General features: G+C 31.4%; 2 protein-coding genes across 4 annotated transcripts; one reads left to right on the forward strand and one right to left on the reverse strand.

Moving 5' to 3' along the window:
- The first annotated feature begins 766 nt into the window (after positions 1-766).
- LOC129908580 (translocation protein SEC63 homolog) lies at positions 767-9941 on the forward strand. Its single transcript, XM_055985182.1, has 7 exons — positions 767-1163; positions 1326-2035; positions 2093-2321; positions 2388-2678; positions 2748-2874; positions 8874-9508; positions 9583-9941. Exons 1-7 carry the CDS (start codon positions 1040-1042, stop codon positions 9753-9755), a joined length of 2289 nt encoding a protein of 762 aa, XP_055841157.1. The 5' UTR covers positions 767-1039; the 3' UTR covers positions 9756-9941.
- Positions 9942-16553: 6612 nt separating this feature from the next.
- LOC129908581 (uncharacterized) lies at positions 16554-25094 on the reverse strand. 3 transcript variants are annotated; one of them, XM_055985184.1, is made up of 8 exons: positions 25031-25094; positions 24754-24863; positions 20167-20556; positions 19438-19536; positions 19094-19346; positions 18571-19013; positions 17058-17279; positions 16554-16858 (listed from the first exon to the last, which is right to left on the reverse strand). In XM_055985184.1, exons 2-8 carry the CDS (start codon positions 24796-24798, stop codon positions 16742-16744), a joined length of 1569 nt encoding a protein of 522 aa, XP_055841159.1. In that variant the 5' UTR covers positions 24799-24863; positions 25031-25094; the 3' UTR covers positions 16554-16741. The 3 variants fall into 3 exon arrangements, with proteins under 3 accessions (XP_055841159.1, XP_055841160.1, XP_055841158.1); XM_055985185.1 differs by having other exon boundaries at positions 25044-25063; XM_055985183.1 differs by having other exon boundaries at positions 16556-16858; positions 24754-25092.
- Positions 25095-25337: the final 243 nt, after the last annotated feature.

Genomic DNA, 25337 nt, shown 5'->3' on the forward strand with positions numbered 1-25337 from the left:
ATAACAACCTCCATAAGGCCTCATTATAACATCCAATGCAAATGATAGTTTCCTTAGCGAAGCTTTAGTTTCCCTAAAATGTTTCATTGTTTTGTAAAAGGCCTGCATAAGGTCGTTTTACGCTGTTCGTCACAAGCTATTAGCTTGTGGATTGCCTGTGGAGGAAGGTCTTGGGGAAATTCGGTAATGTGTGCCAAAATGATTTGCATAATACTTGTCCTTCTTCTTAAACAAGTCAAAAAATATCTTGCACTGACCCTTAGGAAAGCTAAATTGTTACTTGGGAAACTGTTTATCATGGGCAACGCGACGGTGAGCTGCCATCTGTCAAAAATAATTTTACTCCATTGTATTTTTATTTTGCAATAGGGTTAGGGTATAGTAAAAGTGCAAGACCATTGCAAAATTTCAATCCATATATTTTGTTGTTGTAGTGTTGTAAGATTTTACACTTTTGCACTTTTCCAATGATACTAGACCAGTTGCATCGGATCGTGAATACCCCTAATAAAATTCAAAATTTCTTTCAAATCGAGAAAAATCATCAAAAAATTAGTTTTTAATCAAGAAATAAATTAATTAAAAAAGAAAATAAACTTCATCACAGCTTTTAAATCAAGAAAATAGCACTGGGCAACTTGCATGCGTGGCATCGGTGTGAGGCATGGCAATCGATTGTTGCATGGTGTAAATCTAAATTCTACCCCAACAAATGGAACACGTCTATAAAAATTAACACACATCCAGGTGGCGCTGATTTCTTTTTTTTATCATCAGCACCTCATCTTTTTCGTTCTGCTAGACGTGTCAAAACAGCCACAGAACAGAAGTTTTCCCAAGAATCAAGAAAAAAAAATTTGTTACTTCACACGATGGTGATATGAGGAAAATTCAACAAAGTCAAATTAAATTATCAACGCAATTAAACTTTAAACAATTAGATTAAACTATATAATAATTCATTTAATTAGTGGCAGCATTTGTTTTATTTTTTAATTTATTTAAATCAATTTATTATTTATAATCGTTTTGTAAAACAATGGCAGGGCAAAAGTTTCAATACGATGAAAGCGGCGGAACATTTTATTATTTCCTTTTATCATTCCTCGCCCTAATTCTAATACCGACAACAATTTACTATTGGCCGCGCAAAAAGAAAGTTGGTAAGTAGAAATATGAAGCATGAAAAAGAGAATATTCCTTCTCAAGACATGATAAGGAATTAAAAAAAAAATTAATTATACGGGCGGATGCTTATATTCGCTTGGCGGAACATCCCATCCATGAATAAATTAAAAATGAATCAAATCATTATTGCCTTCCAGATCCACGAAAGACAAAAGAAGAATGTCAATGTCCGGATTGTCAGACAAAAAAGCTAATTTTAGCTGCAGCTGAACCCTACAAAGCGCTCAAATCGTTTTTGGTCAAATTAACTCTGGTTTTGGGTTGGGCTTTGTTGGTTTTCCTCGCCTATAGGGTGTCCCAATTCGACTATGAAATGGCTAGTTTTGATCCATTTGAAATTCTTAAAATTCCACCAACTTCATCGGCAGCTGATATTAAAAAAGCCTACCGCAAGCTATCGTTGATTCTCCATCCTGACAAGGAGACCGGCAATGAGAAAGAATTCATGATGCTTACGAAGGCATATCAAGCGTTAACTGATGACGTGGCCAAGGAGAACTGGGAGAAATATGGTAACCCAGATGGCCCGGGTGCCATGTCATTTGGTATTGCTTTGCCTTCGTGGATTGTTGAGAAAGAGAACTCTGTGTGGGTTCTGGGTTTATATGGTCTGGTATTCATGGTTGCATTGCCTTCTGTTGTGGGAATGTGGTGGTATCGCTCGATAAGGTTCTCCGGGGATAAGGTTCTTCTGGACACGTCACAAATGTACTTTTACTTCTTTCACAAGACTCCCCATATGCTATTGAAAAGGGTCATAATGATTTTGGGAGCAAGTTTAGAATTTGACAGGCAGTATAACAAACAAGTGGTAGAACGTCTTTCTGACAACGATGAAGTTCCAGCGGTAATTTATATAAAATATCATTTTCAAATTTTTTATATTAAAATCTTTTGTCTGTAGTTAATTCGCCAATTACCAAATTTAAATGAAAAATGCAAGGAACATCCACTGTGTCGTTTGTATTCGATTAAGGCACGAGCGATCATTCATGCTCATTTAAGTCGCATGCCTTTGAATCCAGAAACTCTGGAAAAAGATCGTCAGTTGATTGTAAAGAAGTGTCCTTATCTTATTCAAGAGATGGTTTCTTGTGTTCATCAGCTGGTAATGTTGGCATATGCCAGACGTGGTAAGTATTCCACAAAATAAATTGAATCTCTCATTATAATAATGATGACAATTTTAAATAAAATAGTACCTCGAATTCCAACACTTGAGACAATTGAAAATTGCATGAAACTCTCACCAATGGTTATACAAGCTTTGTGGGAATTTAAGTCGCCACTCATGCAACTACCACATATAGGAGAAGATAATTTGCATTATATTATGAAGAAACGGCATTTAAAGAATCTTCAGCAATTTGCTCAACTCAAACCTGAGGAAAGTCGAGTTTTACTGAGGAGTTTGACTGATTTTGAATATGATAATGTTATTAGAGTTCTTGGAAAAATGCCTCTGATTGACTTTTCAATTCGTTGTGAAGGTAATTGGAAATATATAATTAAATCCATTTGAATCTGCTGAATGTTTATTTTTTGATTTTACTTTGTAGTTATTGATGATGAAAATACAAATGTTGTAACAGCTGGAGCAATTGTTACTGTTACAGTTACACTCGTTAGGAAGGATATGAGAGTTTTATTCGGAGACACAACAACACCAGCTAAAGAAAGTATCAAGTGAGTACATTATAGATCTTTTTATTTAAAAGAAAATCTTATTGTATTTTTGCCACGAACCCCAAACATTTGATCTGTTTAGAAAACTGAATGTTTACTGAAGTAATTTTGTGATAAAAATACAAGATAACAGTTCAGAGTAATAACTTGGGGGCTTCTTCACTCTACATTAACGATTTATTGTACAACAAGTACCTAGTTTAAATGTTTGAGAAACAGGTAATCTTGTGTCATCATAAAATTATAACCTTGACATTTTTTTACATATAAATTTGATTCTAAATCTCAGTATCATTGTAGTGCCTGAATTGTCTTCGATCTTCGTCGCATTATTTTTCATTGAAATAAGAAAAAAAAAATCCCCTCAAAAAATAAGTAAACTCCCCATATACATAATTAAATATTCACAATATTGTCGTTAAGATTTATGTATGTCTAGAACAATTTGAATCATTTAATCTTAATATACGTCATTTTAATAATTTAGAAAAAAAACCCACGCTATAATTATAGCGTTGTTAAGAATCTCAAGTGAGACTATATTTTCTTTATACAAATAATAAACTTTCCATATTTTTGGAGCTTTACAAACTGGAGTATGTGTTTTACCCATAATAACTGTTTGCGAACAGTTTATTTGTTGTTTAAAATAGGTCAAAAGCAGTTTAGAAATTTATATGGATGAAGAGATTTTTATATTCATTCGTTGATTTATTTTCTGTGTTATAGTAGTCTAAGATCCGGCCATAGGACGACCTACCCTCATCGTTATACCAGTTGAGAGTTATATTTTCTGAAAGCTAGTGTGTAAGGAAATAAATTGCACATGGGTTGCCAAGCGATATCCTGTCAAGGCATAGAGTTGCCTGGCCTGGCAACCCTATGCCTTGACAGGATATCGCTAGGCAACCCATGTGCAAACTGTTTCTTTAGACACTACCCTTAGGAAAATATAGCTTTCAACTGGTATAATGAGGTGGATAGGTCGTCCCATGACGGGATTTTTTCCTTTAATATGTTGAAATACGAAAATAAGCACTTTTTCAAAAAATCCCCTCGCAAAAACGGTAAGTTAAATTAAAAATTTGACAGACACGTGTCAAGTTATTTTATTACTTATCAAATAAAAAATATTAAAAAAAAATTGAATACTGATTTTTGGTGAATTATTTCTCAAATATCGAATTGGAGTATCATGACTCTAAAAAGACTATATCTCGAGTTGTAGATTTTTTACATTTTTTATTTGTATGTGTGGCTTTCATATATTTATAATATCTATCGATTCCAATTTCAATTTTATTTCTATCACGTTTTGTTTAGATAATAGATTTTTGCCCTTTTTCTAAATTCGCCTTTGTTTACCCTACTCAAACTTCAAATTTTAAAAAATCCTGAAAATTAAAATTTTTAAATTAAATTTCCTATGACATTATATTTTTTTTATAACTCTTAGGCTTGCCATATAAGCAGGGTCGCATTTTCAAAAATTTGCAAAAATGAACTTTAAGTCCTGGCAACCCTATGCCTTGACAGGATATCGCTTGGCAACCCATGTGCAATTTATTTCCTTAGACACTAGCTTTCAGAAAATATAACTCTCAACTGGTATAACGATGAGGGTAGGTCGTCCTATGGCCGGATCTCCTACTATAGAGAGAGTGTTTTTGATTTTAGAAAATGAACATAAAAACTATTGTTCAATATTTGTTTTTCTAATTCCTTAAAGAAATTTTAGCTCGGCTAAAATTTGGGAAAGAATTTTGTACGAGAATTTAAAATTTAGATCGATCAAACCCTTTATTCATTACACCGTCTGGGTACAAAATTTTTTAACACTACTTGTCTAAATAGTTTTGGTGTAGGGATTTTGTGGCTGGAGTTGTTGACTGGCATTTTTGTGTATAGGGGTTGTGTTACTAAGATTTCTTTATTCGGTCTATTCTTTCCCTTTCTTTAAGTCTTGTAGAAATTGGAGGGTTTCATTCAGCTTTCCAGTTGGATTTTCTCTTAACTTTGATTTTTTTTTGCGGAGCTGCTAGCATTTTTTTTTTTTTGAACATACATACACTCCTCGCCACTTGAATAGGACAACCTTTTTGTTTTTAATAAAGTGGATATAACTCCAGTCTCTTAATAGTTAGCTGTTCAATATTTTACTATTTTGTGTGTCCCCTTATGCACTCTCTCTGTGAGCAAGATCATTCATTTTCAATTCCCCGTTAGTTAAATTTTGCAATTTTTTGTGGAACAACTGTGAAAAAATTGCCCCTATTTTTGTTCACTTGAATAGGACACCCCCTTTTTAATTGGTTTTCGGGTGCAAATCAAAGAAGGTGGAAATGCAAAAATGTTTTACAATGTCTTTTAGTAATTTTTAGCTAATTTCAATTTAAATGGGTCGCGCGAAATTATTGGCAGAGGAAGAAATAGCGAAAATCTAGAGTGTCACCCGATTTTTCACCAAAAAGTTAAAAAAACGCATCAAAGCCGAAAACTTTTTTCATTTTTTTTTACGAAACGAGTCCAACTGTCGAAAAAATATGAAAGGCTTAACAATGAGTGCCGTTACTGCAGCTGACAGAAGAGTGATTCAACGACTCGCATAAAATTTACATGACTTTGCCGCCGAAAAGAACGAAAAAGTGGTTAAAAAGCAAGTGCATCCGTAGTGAAGCGAGTGATTTCGAAGGCCAAAGACTTGAGGCGATTGCAGCTTAAGAAAAAACCATGGGTTAACACCTGCAGTAAAGAACAACGCCTTAGTTTCGGTCTGTTTTATGACATGAAGTAAAGCATGTTTTCTCCAATGAGAAAAAAAAATTAATTTTGGGTCCAGTTGGCTTTAAATTTTTTGTTTCATATTTTGCGAAGGAAGGACTATCCATTATTTCATAAAAATAATACTTGAGGCCAACGGGGCCCTCTAAATTAATTTTTTTTCGCATTGGAGAAAACATGATTTACTTCATGTCATAAAACAGACCGAAACTAAGGCGTTGTTCTTTACTGCAGGTGTTAACCCATGGTTTTTTCTTAAGCTGCAATCGCCTCAAGTCTTTGGCCTTCGAAATCACTCGCTTCACTACGGATGCACTTGCTTTTTAACCACTTTTTCGTTCTTTTCGGCGGCAAAGTCATGTAAATTTTATGCGAGTCGTTGAATCACTCTTCTGTCAGCTGCAGTAACGGCACTCATTGTTAAGCCTTTCATATTTTTTCGACAGTTGGACTCGTTTCGTAAAAAAAAATGAAAAAAGTTTTCGGCTTTGATGCGTTTTTTTAACTTTTTGGTGAAAAATCGGGTGACACTCTAGATTTTCGCTATTTCTTCCTCTGCCAATAATTTCGCGCGACCCATTTAAATTGAAATTAGCTAAAAATTACTAAAAGACATTGTAAAACATTTTTGCATTTCCACCTTCTTTGATTTGCACCCGAAAACCAATTAAAAAGGGGGTGTCCTATTCAAGTGAACAAAAATAGGGGCAATTTTTTCACAGTTGTTCCACAAAAAATTGCAAAATTTAACTAACGGGGCATTGAAAATGAATGATCTTGCTCACAGAGAGAGTGCATAAGGGGACACACAAAATAGTAAAATATTGAACAGCTAACTATTAAGAGACTGGAGTTATATCCACTTTATTAAAAACAAAAAGGGTGTCCTATTCAAGTGGCGAGGAGTGTATAACATTAAAACCTATGTTTTTCATGCAGAATAGTGACCAGTGCCATAAGAGTTTATTTATTTTCCTTCATTTCAATAATAATAGATCATACTTATTTAAGGTTAAAGCTTTTCATATGGGCAATTCCATGGTAACTCACGTTACATTCACAAAAATTTCCAACAAAAAAATATTTTTTTTTTTTTTCAATTTTAATGTAAATTGATACGAAATTACTATCCATGAATGGAGCATAACTATTACTTTCATAATTAACTAAAAAAATTGTCTTTATGTTTAACATTTGCTTGGGAAAAATAAAAGTTTGATGGTAAGAGTCCGACAGTATGAAGTTTTTATGTGAAATTAAGAATCTCAATTTGTTTTCAATGAAGATTCTATACATACAAAATTACAAGCTTTTAATATGAGTGACAAAACCAAACATTTTTTCAATATTTCGAGGAAAAATTTTAAAATATTTAGGTAACTCACGTTACATTATTTTGGTAACTCATGTTACCTGCGATTTGTGGTTCCAAAAGTAAAGAAAAGATGCATTTTCACTCAAGTTTTTTTTTTAACCGAATAGTGTGTAAAGAAGCTTGCTTAAATGTTAACTTATTTTAGCACTCACGAGGGGATATTGTCATCGTCACTATTAGACTCATCATAATTTCAGTTTGCTTGTTTTTCCGTCATTTTCATGTGAAATTCTTTTGTTGTTGGCAAGCTTATGCTATAAAAATGCTTTAAGATTATTAAACTCCCTGAATTTTATGTCTATATATAAGGGAATACAGCAAAGAACCTTTTCTTGCAACTTGCATAAAGAGTTGCCGTTTGTAAATACTAATTTGCTAATAAAAAAAGTAAAAAAGACTGCATAATTTGTTCAAAATTCGTGTCCACTTTTTCATGGAATTACCCATATCTATAAAGATAATAATAATCTATGTAGTATCAGTGACTGATTAGATAAATAGGTCACAAATAATCTTGCAAAAATTAATTCATACAAATTATTTAAGGTTATTGCACCGCAAATGAGATTCAATAAATAATCCATTTTTAATTTCTGTTTAAAATATTTAAAGCCTCTTGGCGAAGCATCCAAGTTTATTTGTTGTTTTTAATTTGTTAATTATTTTTTATTATATTGAATGCTTTTATTAAATCATTTTTTTAATATACATCACCTGTCCTTTTGTTTTGTTATTAAACAAAAAAAAAAGTTAACATATTTACACGAGGCGTGAATAAAGCAATCAAATTATATTTTCTTGTCATATTTTCTTTCTCTGTTATTTACTAAAAGAATTTACTTAAGGAAATGATATTTGACAGTTTCGACACACTATTTTTTTTATCAGTGTGGCTTTTAGCCAGGAAAGTTTTTTGTTTTCAAATTATTGTTTGTTAAGAGCTCCTGTTTGAAAATCCAAATCTAAATACTTGTACACTTTACGTCTGTCCTCTTATATTTGCACTCAACTTAAAAAAAAAAAACAATAAATAAATGAAAGGTATCATTTGGTCCTAAATGTGTTAATCAATGAGGCCTCTCTGGAACCTCTATAGAAATTTAGATTGATTGGTATTATTGTATTCCCAAATTTGAATCGCCGCTGGAAAAATTTCAAATAACCAAAAATCCAATGAGTTAACAGTTCGGAAGAAATTCGCAAGCGAAACCAATTGGAACCTAAAATGCCTAAAATCTATCGCAGAGTTTCGAGAGATATTTAACGCAAAAATTCTTGCTTTTTAATTCAAAGAATCTGTCCGAAAAATCAATGGATGGAAAGTCGATCATTTCCAAATATTTTTGCTTAACGGTTACCTTAATGGGCTTATTTATATTACTTGCATTAGAATTAACTGCAAAATGAAAACATTTCCAGTTTTGTTCATAACCTGTTCAGATTTTTTTTTTGTCATAGATAGTATTTGAATAAAATCTCGAGTTTTTAGCGTTTAAAGAATAATAACTGTTATACAATATGGACTTGTAGAAATCAGTACAGAATAACCTGGGGTGGAGTCGGCTATTGTGATTTGTGATCGGTGATAATCACAAAAGACCAATTTGCTCTGAGAAATATGATTTCCGCAGTACAAATTTGGTTCTTGTGACTATTACCGATCACAAGTCACAATAGCCGATTCCACCCCTGTTTTTCTTGTTTATTTTCTATGTTGGAATAATTGATCAAATGTTTTTAATTTTGCAAGGAATAAAGTTGGCCTCAGAACAATTATCTGTGAATTGTATAGAAATTTCAAATATGTAGTTAAATTCAATGAAATATTTTTCTTGTTTTCTAGGGAAGAAGAAGTATTGGAGGACACACCTGAAGAAGGTGCTACCGCCAATAATGCAGCACCACCCAAAAAGCAGACTTGGTCAAAACAAGGAAAGCGTGGCGGCAAAGGTAAAGGTGGCAAAAAAGGAGGTGTTAAACCAAAAACCAATAAGCCTGCTGCAACAACAGCAGCTCCACCAGCTGCTGCATCAAACGAAATACAGAAATCACCAAAACCAACAACAACAACAGCAGATGCCCAACAAGATCAATCAAAGCAAAATTCCGGCGATGAATCAGAGGACTCTGAAATTGACGAGAAAGAATCTGCCGCTGGATCGGTTAGTGACGATGATGAGAAGAAAAATTCATCTCTTGATGACGACGACGATGAAGAATGGGACCGTTTGCAACAAAAGCTTAACAAACGAGAGAAACTTGAAGGCAAATCACGCGTTTCGCACACCGTTCACTGTCCCATGTATCCAGAAGAGAAACAGGAATATTGGTGGACATATATCTGCGATCGTAAGTCACGCACGCTTCTTACAGCACCATATCATGTGACAAGTTTAAAAGACAGAGAGGAAATTCAGTTAAAGTTCACAGCTCCTCGATGGGCAGGTGTATACACATTTACTGTTTGCTTACGATCAGGTAATTTTAAACATATTTTTTTTGTTTTTTGAGCATAATTTTCAACTCTTGCCTATTCTTTCTACTTGTATTAGATTCATATCTTGGTATGGATCAACAGCAAGAACTCAAATTGGATGTGAAAAAGGCACCAGTACCTCCGGCTGATCATCCCCAATGGGATATCAGTGAGTCCGAATCAGAGCACAAGGATGAACAAGAGCACGAGAGTGAATTCACGACTGATACATCTGATGATGAGGAATAATTTTTTTTTTTTTAACTTTCTTCCAATTCAAACACAGAACACACACATTGTTTGCATTCTGAATTGAATTAAAAATGTTTGTATACATTGAAGATATTATTCTGTTCTTTTAGTTCATTATATGGATTATATTTATAAAAAAAACATAAAAATAACAAATAAAAAAAACGTATTGTCTTATATGTATATTCCATTCCAAAAAAAACACACACAATATGGATTCACATTAGTTTTCTTTGTTGATCCAGATATACAATCATAAGTTTTGAATACAATATTTTAAGAAAGTGAAGGCGATTTTTTTAAATTAAACAAACAAAACATTGTTTAAAAATAGGTCCTTGTAATAAAAAAAAAAGAAAATAATAAATGTTGGAAGCGAATGTTTAGTTTGTTTTGTTATTTAAAAATTTGAACTGGACATAGAAGCCGGTTAAAGTTATCATGAAAAAGTATCAAAAGTTGAAACAGAATGAAATTGTTAATTTTTTCCGATGATCGTCGATAGCGATCATCAAAAATTTGTAGGTTTGCAAGCCACATAACCAACTTACTGTTCTCTTTTTCCTGATTGAAATACACATTGAATAAGTTGTACGTATACGGTTTCTGTCCGTGAAAAGAACCTGACAAATTGTTTCAAATATTATTCAACTGGCAAAAAAATTGAATTTGAAATCAACAAGAGAATTAGCTAGCTACGTTTTTGGTTTTAACTAACTATTCATTCAGGGCTATTGAGTTCCACATGCCAAGATTCCACACGGAAAAATTGAATTCACCGTTATTCTCAACTACTTTTCGGTTGAAGTATGAGATAATCTGTAGATCTTATTTCGCTTAAAATTTGGTGGTGACGAACAAACAACAAAAACAGTATAGTGGGAAATTTGTATTCGATTTGGGTGAAACTAGAAATAGCTTTTAATATTCCGAAGCAACAAAAATACACTCATTCTCAAAGGAGATGGCACATTTTTCTATGGAGCTTGGGCCCAATGTGTTCACTAACGAAATTAGTATCAAATGAAAGGTGACGGTAAGCACATTACGTGGGTACAATATTTTCAAATTCGTTAGTGGGGTTTTGGAGATATTTGAGTTTGAAGTTTCGGATTTCATAATCAAGATTTCACAATCAAGATTTCAGCTAATTTTTCGAACAATTAATCGTAGAATGCGTAATAATGGGTGTACAGAAATAATATTGGTATCAAAGTTTTTTTCTTTGTTAAAAAAAAATAATACATATTAGGTATTAACTTCTCGACTGCCATTTTGAAAAACGCATTTGTCTCAATATCTCGAGAACGACTGGTCGGACAGAAAACTAGAAAGGACTTTTTAGATTGGAAATTAGTTAATCTTTCTTTTTCTAGTACATCATTTTTCTCTAGGAGTTATAATTTCAGAGTTACACTACCGAAAATTGTGTGTTTTTTATATTTTAAATATTTTAAACAACCCTTAGAGTTAAGTGCGGAATTACTGAGAATGAGATACTTTGCGGTTCTGTTACTCTGAAAGTATAACTCCTAGAGAAAAATGATGTACTAGAAAAAGAAAGATTACCTAATTTCCAATCTAAAAAGTCCTTTCTACGCATTCTACGATTAATTGTTCGAAAAAATAGCTGAAATCTTGATTTTGAAATCCGAAACTTCAAACTCAAATATCTCCAAAACCCCACAAACGAATTTGAAAATATTGTACCCACGTAATGTGCTTACCGGCACCTTTCATTTGATACCCATTTCGTTAGTGAACACACTGGGACCAAAAATGTGCCATCTCCTTTAACGCACACCTTGTTTATTCTACAGAAAATACCTATGCCTACCTTATATCTGGGGGCCTATTACGTAAAACGATTATCGTTAAAATCGATGACACGCGACTCCTTAAAACGATAATCGGTTAAGGCTGAACGATACTCGTTTTTTCAATACGACTGTATTTTGTAAAACGATTATCATTGAAACTACTTTGTTCTCGTTCAAATGCGATTACGTATTACGATGATCGTTTTAATTCAAACAAAACTCGTCAATCTTTACTACTTCCATTTGCCAATCGTTTGAATTTCGTTTTCGTTTAACTGTCATTATATTGTTGTTTCTGCGGTTAGAATGCATGTGTGGTACAAAAAAATATTTTTTGGTTTAGTTTGGACTTACGACTCTCTCGTTTTACATAATCGCTCTCTGTCGTTTTCTTCAGTATCGTTTACTTGACGCTCGTTTCGTATTTCGTATACACCCCCTGATGTCAATAGTTCATTTCTAAGATGAGAGAAAATGAATGAAGTGTGTGTGAAGATCTGGGGAGAGAATTGTGGAAGTCTATCTGAAAAAATTTCCTGGGGTAGAATAGATTAGTTAGATTTCCTAGGCATGTGTAAGGTGCCGAAAGATATGTATGTAACTGATATCCATGCACTGCATAAGGTGCCAATCAGCCCTAGAATTGGTCTACAGTTTATTTGTATGCATGAGCTCGTATTGGTAGAGTGGTTACAGAATATCTTCAAGACGTTGGGATACCAACTTTGTATAGACCACTCAGAAATCCGTGTTTAGATTCAATAGAACATGCGCGACCGAAATCTACTTGCAAGTAATCTTGATCCGCTGAAAACTGCAGTGATCTTCAAACTGTGTATGGGAGAAGGGCTCTTTTAATAAGAACTCCCTGTTAAATTACCTTTATTTTTTTTTTTTTTTGTGATAATTCTGTTTTTGTTTATAATTTTTCCACTTGCTATAAAATAAGCAAAAACACAAAAATACCCATATCAGGTGGTTAAAACGTTAAAAGATTTGTCTTTTGCAACATAGATCTGGGGTTCAAGACAGCCGAATACATTTTTTTAAATTTTGTTATGACGTAAGAGACAAGAAAGTTTTGTTTGTTAACTGAGAGTTTAAATTAAGGAGTGATAACGGTATATAAATATGTTTTTTCTACGTCGTTTCTAATTTTTAACCCTCTGTCGGCACACGGCACAGTGTGGCCAATCACGAATCTAGCTGGACAAAATTAATAACTCACGTTAAATCGACTTTTTTTCTAAACAGTTTTAAACAAATGAATGTGAATAGATAAAAGTCTATAAAAAAGAAAGATTTTTTAAAAAGAAATCTATAATTTCTGCAAAAAGTGGGTCAAAATAGTGATGAAGAAAATGCATTTTTATAGTATTCATATTCTATGATTGGATATATGTACTTAATTATTTTAAAAAACGCTTGAAAAATCTCAATAAATAAAAACTCTATTGCTATTCACGAAAAAAGAGAGGCAGAATAATTAGTTTTTATTAGGTCCGTTCCACACTCAGTTTACAACTGCCGAATTTAGTAATATTTGGTTATTTTTGGTCAGAGTCTGTTCCCAACTTCAAAAATTGTGTAGAAGAGAGCGCTCACGAGAGAGTAAAAAATTACCCCACCCTGACAAATTTAGCCCAAAGAATTTCTTCCGGCAGAAATATGAGTCTTGTCAAATGAAAAGTTGACGTATGTCAAACAAATAAATAAAGATGAAAACAAATCAAATTGTAGTGATTTTTAAATTGAATCGCGTTTACGTGTTTTTTGAATTAAAAAAGAGTTAATGTTTATCGAATTACTGGTTGAACAGAATGAAAATTCGCTTGTAGCAAAGAAAAACCTCGTGGTACAAGATGTCAAATAAATTCGCTCAAAATGTAGAAAAGATGAACAGAATTATGTGGTTCAATATAAGTTCAAGTGACCTCAACTCCAAAAATGTATAAAGCGTTTCGCCCAGGCACGACAGTGGGCTCATCAGTTAGATCTGTCGTACCCTTACTAAGACGCCTTATTTTGGTCGATGTTTACCGACACTATATAAAACTCACAGCATGAATATACTGTGAATTATAATATTCTAAGGGCGAAACGCTTTATACATTTTTGGAGTTGAGGTCACTTGAACTTATATTGAATTATATTCAATCACTCCACTTAAAATAAAAATAATTTTAATAATTTTTTATTATTTTTGTTATTTTTTTCTTCGTTATTATATAAGCCTGACCACGGGCATACATTTTCTAAGTGTCTGAATTTAAACAAATTCCCTTAGAATATTATAATTCACAGTATATTCATGCTGTGAGTTTTATATAGTGTCGGTAAACATCGACCAAAATAAGGCGTCTTAGTAAGGGTATGACAGATCTAACTGATGAGCCCACTGTCGTACCTGGGCGAAACGCTTTATACATTTTTGGAGTTGAGGTCACTTGAACTTATATTGAATTATATTCAATCACTCCACTTAAAATAAAAATAATTTTAATAATTCTTTATTATTTTTGTTATTTTTTTCTTCGTTATCAGAATTATGTGGCGTACAAAAATGTCAATTGCCTTGAAAAAAAAATAATTTTAACTGAGTAACCACATTAGAAACGTCAAAAGTCATTCCGCTTGTAGCTTGAAGTAAAAGTCGACTCGACTTGTACCACAGCGAATTTCCTTGCCACAGCCACAGCTACGTATTCTGGCACCAATATACTAATTTCATACATTTTAACTTTGACAGCGACACAAGACACAAGCCACAGCTACATCATTCTGGTCTACCAGTTAAGCATAAAATATGAAATTGTGTTGAATATTGGTGTTCAATTTGTTCCAGACTTTTTGGCAGTCTTTCGTAGTTTTATTTCCTTCTGAGAGAATTCTCTCCCAACTCTCATTAATTTGACAGACTGCCTAATTTAGTGCACAAAAAGTCTGGAACAGACCTATTAAGAAATAGAACTTTTACACACGTTTTTGACAGGTGACATACATGATTTATTTTCTCAATATCATGCTTTAAATTAAAATTTTAGCAATGATTTTAATTAAATATGCTTCACAATCATAAAAAATGGCATCACCTTTAAAAATATCTGCAGATAATTTAAAAAAGTAACTCCTTTTTGTGCGATGCAAACTTGAAACATAAGGGCCTATTAAAAACAGCTGTGTTTATATTACCTTCGATGTTTCAAGCTAATAATTCTCTAAATTTCTTCCTGACCCTATTTCTGCCCTTTTACACTTGCTTCCTTTTTGCATTGAACTTCTTTTAAATGTCCCGACAGAAAAGAATCATTCATCAATGATAATGCCTCATTAGTTGAAAATTCCAGTGGTTTAGTGCTGGTTCCAGAGGATCAGAACTTAATCTTTTATACATTTTGATCCTTCACTCAAATAACATTTCGATAAATCCTTTCCGGTATTATTGGAATATGCTTTTTCAATTTTGCGGAGAGCGATTCTACTGATTTTAACTATTTTCTAATGGATAGGTGCACTTAGGAGACTTTTAACCTTCCGTTTGTTATATTTTTCCCGTTTTTTTACTTTTTAAAAATTTTTTTCTTCTTTTGTTTCACTATCTACTGTTTTTGTTTATTTAGTTATCACATAATATTGGTCAAGCAAAATGAAATTCATGTTTAAAGAGCGGTCCAAAGTGTCTTCCACCTTTTTTGTCTTTTTTTCCCTTAACTTGAAGCACAAAACTTTTATTATATTTTTAATTTTTATTTATTGTTAAAAATGTTCCAAAGATGATACCTGCTCATTAAAAGATCAAAAAAACTGTCTTTTCGATCTTTCTTTTTTCGTTTTTTTGAAAATCTTGACTTCATTTTGAAAAGTGAAAAAAGTTGTATGGCGGTCGAGAGAACGCGAGACATGTAAATAGCTAATCTTAATGACAACACTCCACAATACATTAATAAATTAATTTCAAACCGAAAAAATGCGGAAAAATAAACTTTACCTCTAATTGAAAAACAAAGATATTTTTTTTTTGCACTTCCTAGCCTTCTTACAGAATTTTTTTTTTTTAATAGTTGCAATGGTAATTAATAAATAAAAATTATAATAATTTACCTCCAAATGTAGATTAACAATTAAAAAAATAATTACAACAAAAAAACTACCACAGCGTTTTTAATCGTCAACCAAACTCAAGCGAAAAATAGAATACTTTGTATTATCTATATCCAACTGTTGACAAGAACCAACTTTCAAGCTTAGCTTCCGTTAATCCGAGACGAAAACAAAAATTGCAGTTACCCATTGTATTGAGAAGCTCAACTCATGATTTAAAATCATGTGGCTAAACTTTTTTTTTCTATTCTATTTTGTCCAGTCAGATTGGCGAATTACCACACTGTGCACGGGTGCGAATTTGGAAGAACAAAAATGAAAAGTGGTCACAGAAAAGTGTCTTTATAAGGGTGAAAATACATTTTTTTGGAATTGTGAATACAGTATTCGAATTCCTCGAAAAATTCTTCATCAATTTCATATATGATTCTCCATAAAATAGTGAGACCGAAAAAAGTTCTAGCGGCATGAAAAAGTATAAACCAAATTCGCAAAAAAGAGGTGTGCCTACAGAGGGTTAATCTAGGCAATGCCTTGTGTAAACAAAATTGCTAAAATATCTACACCTCAAGTTCACGTTTCACCTTCGGTCATTTCGTTCTCTTTGCTTTACTTCTTCCATACATTTATATTTTGCAATGCAATACCAAATTGAATTTACTCCAGAACAGAATTCAATTTTGTTCTTCACAAAATTGGCTTCAATTAAAATAGCTACGAGATTAGCAAATTCATACAAAAATCCAACTTTTCCTGTGTTTACCGTTATCATATTTATTCAGTTATTCTTGTTTCTTTGTTTTTTTTTTTCAAATTTTATAAACGTCCAGAAATTAACTTAATCGTAGTGTTAAATAATTTTGTTAAAAAAAAAAACATAAAATAAAAGAAATTTTTAAAGCATTTTAAAAAATCCAAATATACAAAAAATTATACAAGGAATTTATTTTGCGTTTAATAAATTCGTATTAATTTTTATTCTCACTTAATCTATAAGACCACAAAGGATCACATATTTATTTTCCCAATATTTTATATAGAAGAGATTATAATATTGTTAGTTTATTCGTCTGAATTTGCAGTTGATTCATCAGTTTTTTCTAATTCAGATTTGGCACCCTCTAAGATTTCTTCTGGGTTCTTAGGTTTTTCTTCTTCTACATTGCTAGCTATTGGCGTCTAAAAATAGGGAAAGAATAATTTTATTTTATTTTACATTGAGAAAATAGAAAATCTATGCATTATTTAAAAAAAAAATTATAGATATTTCAAGAAATTGTGTTGAAATGATTTTAAAAAGAATAATTTAAAAACAAAATATCTATTTGAATGTAGCGTAGCTTATTGAATTTTAGTTTTATTATTTGATTTATCAGACCTCATCTTCTTTTACGGTTTCATCGAGTTTTGTTTTCGATTCCTCATTTTCCTCATTGATCGACGATTCATTTTCCTCATTTGGTTTATCGACAGCTTCCGGGCTTTGACTCTCTTCAGAAATTTCTATGTTTTCTTCTAATTCTTTATCAGCTGCCTTATTGTCATCTTTTTCTGATTTATCTAAAGAGTCTTTGTCTGGAGTTTCTGCATCGATTTTTTTCTGTTTTGATGGTAGATATTTAATTAGATAGCTGTTTTTTTTTATCTCTGCAAACATTTTACTCGCTTGGCATTCATTTTTACTTTTGCGAAACGGCACGACAATATTGTTAATTATAGTATAAGTTAGTGTAGTTGCATGTTTAGTTGTTTAATAAATTAGTAAGCGTTGTTTAACATTGGAGCTTAAAGCTTTCCTTTCAGGACGCTTTCAAATTTCTCAATAAAAAAATGATTGTAAATTATTGGTTACTGTTACTGCACAGTTTATTAAATTGTTGTTAATTGCGAGTTGTGCAATATATTTATAAACTTTTACTAAAAGAAATGACTTAAATAATTGTTTTTATCAATATGCGGTGGCGTATGAGTAATATATTTTTTAAATAAATTTTGTAAATAGGTAGACTATGACTTTTTTGCAGCATCTTATTTGCCTAGCAAAACAAAAACCGTCGAGTTTTTGGCGTTCTAACAAAAAAGCAGAGTTTTTGATGAAACGAACTTTACGATTTGATATTGAATTAGTTGACCTAGCCAATATTCAAATTAATTTTAGTTTCGTAAAATTTTAATACTCCTCCGCAAAAAAAAAAATGAACGTAAAGTATAAACGAATTAATCCTAAATATGCATTTAAATTCTCCTAATTTTTCACATTTCAATTGCATTTTTCGAAAAGAAATTAGAGAATAAGCTCAATTCAGCCAAAAGTTTTATTTTCAGGAAATGAAGAATTGTAGTTCAATTCATAAGAGATTTAATACGTGAGAACTAGTTTGAGTTTAAAAAATACACACGACAATCAAGTAAATACACAGAATCAACGATGTCATTGGGAAAGCTCTTGAAGAAAAGAAAATTTGCTCGTCAGTCTTTTTGGATGTGTCGCAAGTATTAGAAATATTATGGCAAGAAGGCCTCAATTTCAAATAAACAAAAGTAGTGCCTGAAAGATACTATACAATTTTTGAAAAGTATTTAAAATACAAACAAGTAGTATTCAGAGCTTAAAGAAATAGTAGCTAGAGAACAAAGTAAAAGCATTGAAATACAGAAGTACCTAAAAAGACACCTTGCATCAGCCTTTTTAAGAAATTATTTTATTATTGTTTGCAATCGAAGGTTAATTAAATTATAGCTGAAAGCCTTTTGTTGTAAAGTTGTTTTAATAATATTAACTGAAACGCATTCGATTATAAGAAATTGTTGCAAAATTATAGCTGCTCAAGAAGACAACACGTTACAAAACGACAATAAATTTCGTAGCCGATTAAATAAATAAATCAAACCTCGTCTTCTGGTTTTACATTATCAGCATCATCATCTGGAACTTTACTTGACTCTGTCGACAGAGATTCTTCTTCTTTCGATATCTCAACATTATTGTCAATATTTTCTTTTTCATTTTGTTCGTCTTCTGTTTTTGGTGAATCATCTTCTGTGTCTTTTTTTTCACTAGATTCTACAGTGTCTTTTGTGTCTGCCACTTTTTCTTCTTTACTACTTACATCCTCTTCGCTCTCTTCTTCACTGCTGCTTTCTGTTTCCTTCGAAGGAGGTGTTTTTGATTCTTCTGTTTTATTAGATTTTTCTGTCTTATTAGAGTCGTCAGTAGTATCAACTTTTTTGTCTTCTTCAACTTCATTAACATCTGTTTTACTTTCACTGTCTACTTTATCATCTTCTTTTTCTTCTGCTTCACTTTCAGCCTTATCGTGTTTTTTAATTGATTCTACAGCAGATGGTTATTAGATGGTGATTGAAATCTTGTTTCTTTTAATTCTTAATTTAACTTAAATTTAACGAACTTACCAGAATTTTCTTCATTATCACTTTCATTTTCAGATTCTTTATCATCTGCTGGTTTGGAATCATCTGATTTGGACTTTTCTTCAGACGCTTCATCATATTTTTCTTCTTTTGATTCGTCTTTCTTGTCCGTACTCTCATCGGGTTTATCGGCTTCATCGGCATTAGCTTCCTTAGTTTCATCATCCTCAGAAGGCTTATTTTCTTGTGAATCGCCATTTTCTTCTTTGGGCTTCTCTCCATTCGCCTCTTCGGCCTTAATCAATGGTAATATACAAAGTTAATTCTATTCCTAAACTTACTTTGTTGTTCTATTATGTGTTTTTTTTTTACAACTTCAATCATACATTTTCATCCGAAGGTGTCTTCTCGGCATCATCTCCAGCTTCGGTTTTCTCTTTTTTCTCATTGTCGTCTCCACCTGTTTCATCCTTTGATTCACCGTTCTTGATGAATCAATTATTGTAAACAAAAAAATTAAGAGTGAATAAATGATTAAGTAGGACTTTCTCAAAGCCTCAATACTCTACACATGCTACACTTCTGCGCAAAGCTTTAAGCTACTACATCAAAACGGCGCGGCGCACGCGCTTATACTTTCCAACTCTGCGCTGTGGTTAGAAAATGTTAAAGCTCTTTTGCCAAATTATTAAAAATACAATTATTTTTTAGATTTTCGCTTTTTAACTATAAAACATTTTTTAGTCGATTGCTAGTGACTAAAAATGTATATGATTTTATTATTCAACTAAATCGTTTACATTTCGTTTACATGTTGAATTGTTGTGTATAATATATGTTTTTTTTTAAGTAATAATAAATTTAAATGGTTAAAAAATATTGCTTAGCATTATTTTGCGGAAAACAACAACTATTTTGATCTAATCGTTAGATAAATGATATCAATTGATAAATTAATAATATACATGATACAAAAAAATAATAATAATGTCAATATGCGTATATTAGATGGTTAATAAAATATTTAAATTGCAAAAAAAAAAATAGTTATAATTGTTTTTCTTTTTTTTTTTAATTATTATTTTATATATTTTTTGTATAATGTAAATTCAAACCTCCTTGTTTTCTTCATTTTCTTTGTTTTCTTCTGCCGGCTCTGTTGGAGGGGCATCGGTTGTTTCTTTTTCGCCATTTTTCAATTCGATTTGGGCAGTGGATACACTGGTTGTATCGGCTGGTGCTAACTTAAGGAATTGGTCGAGAGTATCGATCTCGTTAGCCAAATCAAATGCATCGTAATCGCCGCAATATTCTTCATCGTTGAAAATTTGTGGAGGCAGTGGGTGTCTGGGATTTGGGTCGCTTACCGTTGCACCATTGCTACTCGATTTTGTTTGCATCATATCTTTTTCGGCTTCTTTGCCGGGCTCTGTTATATCAACGAGCTCGTACTTGACATTTTTACTGTCTAGAATCATGAGGACACGTTGTTGGCGTTTTTTTACCTAATTAAAAACCAATTGATAAGTTCATAAAAGTCGAATAAATAGTTAAAAAAAAAAAAATAATTAATACACTGATGTTATGACCGAACCTAGACATGCCACACAATTTTACTTAATAATAAAATGCATACAAAAATTGCTATAAGGACAACTCGTAACTTTTTTCAAGTTAATTTAACTTTATGTAATGTGGTACTGATTTGATTTTGCATCACTACTAGAGAATCGATTTTGTAAACTTTAAAAGTTAAGTTTTTTAGCAGCTAATTAATAAAATTAATAAACTTGATTTCGGAGAGATTTGTGTATGGCTTTTTTATACTTGCAGGGCAGATGCTTGTGTAATCAATTTATATTGAAGGTTTTGAATGAACAACAACAACTTGAGTGTGTTACTACCAAGTTCATAGGCTGAAGTTTCATTCGTTTTCTTTCCATAGCTTTTTACTATGGAGAACTAAAACAAAAAAAAAAAAGAAACTGAGATTATTTTTAATCAGACATCGATTTGCGATAAAATTATGTTCAAATGTTACATAGGTAACACATTCAACTGTTGAAAGTGATAGAAAACGAAAGTACAAATATATGTAGCATACTGTTTTATTTTTGTTCTTCACAGCAACGATTATAATAAAATTCTGATAATTTTAAATAAGAAATATTATTTTTTTTTTTTATTTAGGGGATGGATTGCAAAGACAATTTTCAATCTCAAACTATAAAGTTTTTTGTAAAAACAAGACAAAACTATTATTACTTGTATCTTACTTAAATTCAGGTGGTTAAATTATTGCATTCTGTCATTGAGATCCTATCAAAAAAATTTTTTTTAACGCCCCTATTAATGTTTTTTTTGTTTCTTTAATATATCTTGAATGCGCATCGAAAAGAAAAAATATCTAATTACATTTTATTAGAAAAGTTTTGAGCTGTTATTCCAAAAGTAAATTTTCGGTGCAAATTAAAAGTAAAAAAATTCGATTAAAAAACAATCTGTGTTATAAAAAATTTATTAAACAATTGTTAAGCTTGGAAAATAAAATCTTCTCGCTGAAAACATAATTCGATATCGCAATGGTTACCACAACGATTACAATCATTTTCTGGAAGTGTTAACATAATACATATTTGCAATTTTTTAACCTCTAATCTCAAGGCTACTTCAAATTATTGGGCGAATTTTGGGTATATTCTAAGAACAAAATTGTTGTATAAATAATAAGGCTCCATCTGCGAAGTTGAATTTACTTAAGAATTTTATTTAAGAAAACGGTATCCAACTTTAATATGTGTGCGTTTCATATTCGACGACAATAGGTAGAGGTAACATACAAGCAGATTACTATTGAACAGCGTATCTTAATGAGTTGGAATCGAAATACTGTATGGGTCATAATACTGTATTCAAAATACTGTAAGTCAAAATATGTACTGTATTTCAAAATTCTGTAAAATACTGAATGACACAAAATACTGTATGACCAAAATACTGTAAGCCAAAATTCTATACTTCAAAATTCCATTTGGTCAAAATTCTGTAATTCAAAATTCTGCATTTTGAAATGCTGTTAAAAGACTGAAAAATCGTTTTGATAATGTAAAAAAGTGCGCAGTACATTATCAAAACGATTTTTCAGCTTTTTTACAGAATTTTAAAATACAGAAGTTTAAAAAGAATTTTTTTTCAAAAACTATATCACTACGAGTATATTAATTTTACTCCGATTAATGATGATGAGAATTTTGTAATACAGCATTAAGGCTTGGCCACACTGGAGGGTACATGCGGTAGCGGTACGGGTAGTTGTATGAAAAAAATTCCACATCTGAACGTTGAATGTCAGTTTGGAATTTTTTTCATACAATTATCCGTACCGCTACCGCATGTACCCTTCGGTGTGACCAAGCCTTTATAATACATAGTAACAGTATTTTACTCATACAGTATTTTCAGTTACAGGATTCTGAATTTACAGTATTTTGAAATACAGTATTTTATTCACACAGTATTATGAACATTATGTACGCTATCTGTATCGAACAGTATCATACGGAATTTTGAAATACAGTAATACGACCCGCTCCCTATTCTAATAAGAAAATTGTTTTCGGAAGGAAAGACTTGTTCAAAGACCGTTTAATCTAATTGGTGGATACTCACTAAGAACAATAAGAAAAGACATCAATTAACTGTCAAATAAAAGACAATATGTCAATATGCAAGACAGCCTCCTAACAAAGGCGTACGTTGAGCTGTCGGGGACCAGGGGCAACACTTAACTTTGGGGCCCTTTTTTTCTTAATTATTTTTATTCCAGAAAATGTATGGATTATTTCTATCTAACAACTTTGCTTGAATAAAGTTTTACTCATGCTAACATTAGCTTGGTAAAAATTAAGGACATTGGGCAATTCTTTAAAAACTTTCTGGGGTCCAATTAATTTATGTATTTTTTTCAGGGGCCCTATAATGATATAAGGGCCCAGTAATTGTGCGACTTGCCAACAATGGAGTAGGCCTTGGATTTGTGATTGTTTTTATATTGTGTTTTATTAAACTATGTGAAAAATGAGCAAGAAATTACTTAGCTATATTCTGTAAATTAAAAGCATCTAAAAGAGGCCTTTCGTAAACTAATGTTATAAACAATTTCCATTTAATTTGTTTTCTTTGCATTACTTCATAAATATTCACTGCGTTTTTATTTTTCCACCGTTGTTTTTGAAAAACTATTTAATATTGAAAATTTGAAAATATTGTTCATACCAAAATCAATTAAACACGAAAGTTTGGCTTGTTATTATTTATATTTTTTTTTGTATGACTAATTTTAAGAAAGTTATTATTGATGAGGTTTGATATCTGCAAAAACAAATATGTATGTACCTACAATTTACTGAATCATATACAACCTCCATCATAAGATAAGGTAACATTATTGAACAAGTCAAATAGAAAACCTCTATAGTCAACCTATAGCTAATTAAAATAACTTATCAACAACTGAAGTGGCATTCTAACCATACTAAAAATGAATGACTCAACTTTACACTACCGTAAAGGATTTATTTATCAACGATATTGGGAATCAAAATAAATAAAAACAAAAAAAATTTGATATTGGGGATCACTACCATATTAAGACTTTCAAAACAAAAAACACAAACTGGTTTCTAAATTGCATTGTTTGCAATCGTTAGATTGTTTGCTGTTAACAATGAATAGAAGAAGGCTAACTGCGAGTTATAATAATATTAATCAACCAGAACCGAAAAAAGTAGATATGAAGGTCGATTTATACGATTTGGTATATATTATTGCATTTTTGCAATTTCCTTTCATATTGCAACATAAAAAATCAACATAAATTGACGCCAATTTTTTTTTTTTCAAATAAATTATTATGCTTTCTATCGTCTTCATATCCGCCAACATCCACAAAATTCGAATAGTTCTTGCTTTTTTGCTCATATCACAGTTTTCATAGATAGAACATGATATACAGCAAAAAAACCACTTGAACGAGTTTAGTATGTGGCATTTGGGAATTTATGTTAGCACAAGCACAGACAAAAATCGCAATCTGAAGACGAAACCAAACCAAACTAAACCACCGCCCTAACTCAATTATGGATGCATAATCAAACTCATTCTTTTCATGAAAAAAATATATACAAAATATAATCATAAAATAATTACAAAAAATAAAAGAAAAAAGTTATAGATATTAAATTACGTCTAGGATGTTTTTGTGTCTTATTAAGAAATTGAGGGAAATGTTTCTTTTTTATTTTTTTTTATTTATATTCTGTCCCATCCCATAATCGATGCAAAAAGACAAATTATGCTTAATTTCATTTGACTTGAGAGGTTTAATTTCTCTGTTTTATATTTAGAGGTGTTGCGCGAAGTGACGTAGTCGTCTTCGTCTTCAGTACGACAAAATAATATAATAAAAACTAAAAAAAAAAAAACGAAGCAATAATATATTCAGTATTCTTCACACAATACAATCAAAAATGATTCAGAGAAACAGAAAAAAGAAAAGAAACTCAAAGCCTAGAAAAAGCGAAAAACCATTATCAAGACCGACGATGGTGGGTCAATGCCATAATGGCCATAACGAGGATCAATGTTGCTTTGAATAAAATGGAAATAAATAAAAAAATGCAAGTACAAATGATAAACATTACCTCCTTGTTTCCAGACATTCCACTAACATAGACTTTTAGTGCCATTATTTTGATTGAAATTTGGATATAATAAAAAAAAAAGTTAAGTGATTCACTTGAGACTCTTCGGACTAAAAAAAAATTATAAAAGATAAATTCAATTGCACACAAATAATAAGGAAGTTGTAGAATTATGTGAATGGATTCTAATTTATTTCGATAAACGATTTATATTGCAAAGGATTGCTTTTAAATGCTTTTATTAATTGAATTATTATTTTTTTTTGAGAAAATTCACTTTTTTCCACTACTTTCTTGGTGTTCTTCTTCACAAAACGACAAATAAAAAAATATATGTGTGCAAGAGTGGACGGAAGCGATTAGTGATGAGATGAATTCGTTATTTGTATGATTCGTTTCTTTTTTTTTGACAGCTACAGTTTGAGGAGTATTGTGAATATTCGATAGATGTGTTCCAACACTTGATAAAGTGGTATTAAGGGGCTGCGTTTAGATATCTAGCCTATACCGTTTTTGTTGTATATCTTTTTGGAAGTAGGGTAGAAAATAAATAAAAGAACCAAAATATATCAACAAATTCTCAG

Source organism: Episyrphus balteatus, chromosome 2 (assembly GCF_945859705.1).
Source record: "Episyrphus balteatus chromosome 2, idEpiBalt1.1, whole genome shotgun sequence".
NCBI classification, from domain to species: Eukaryota; Metazoa; Arthropoda; class Insecta; order Diptera; family Syrphidae; genus Episyrphus; species Episyrphus balteatus.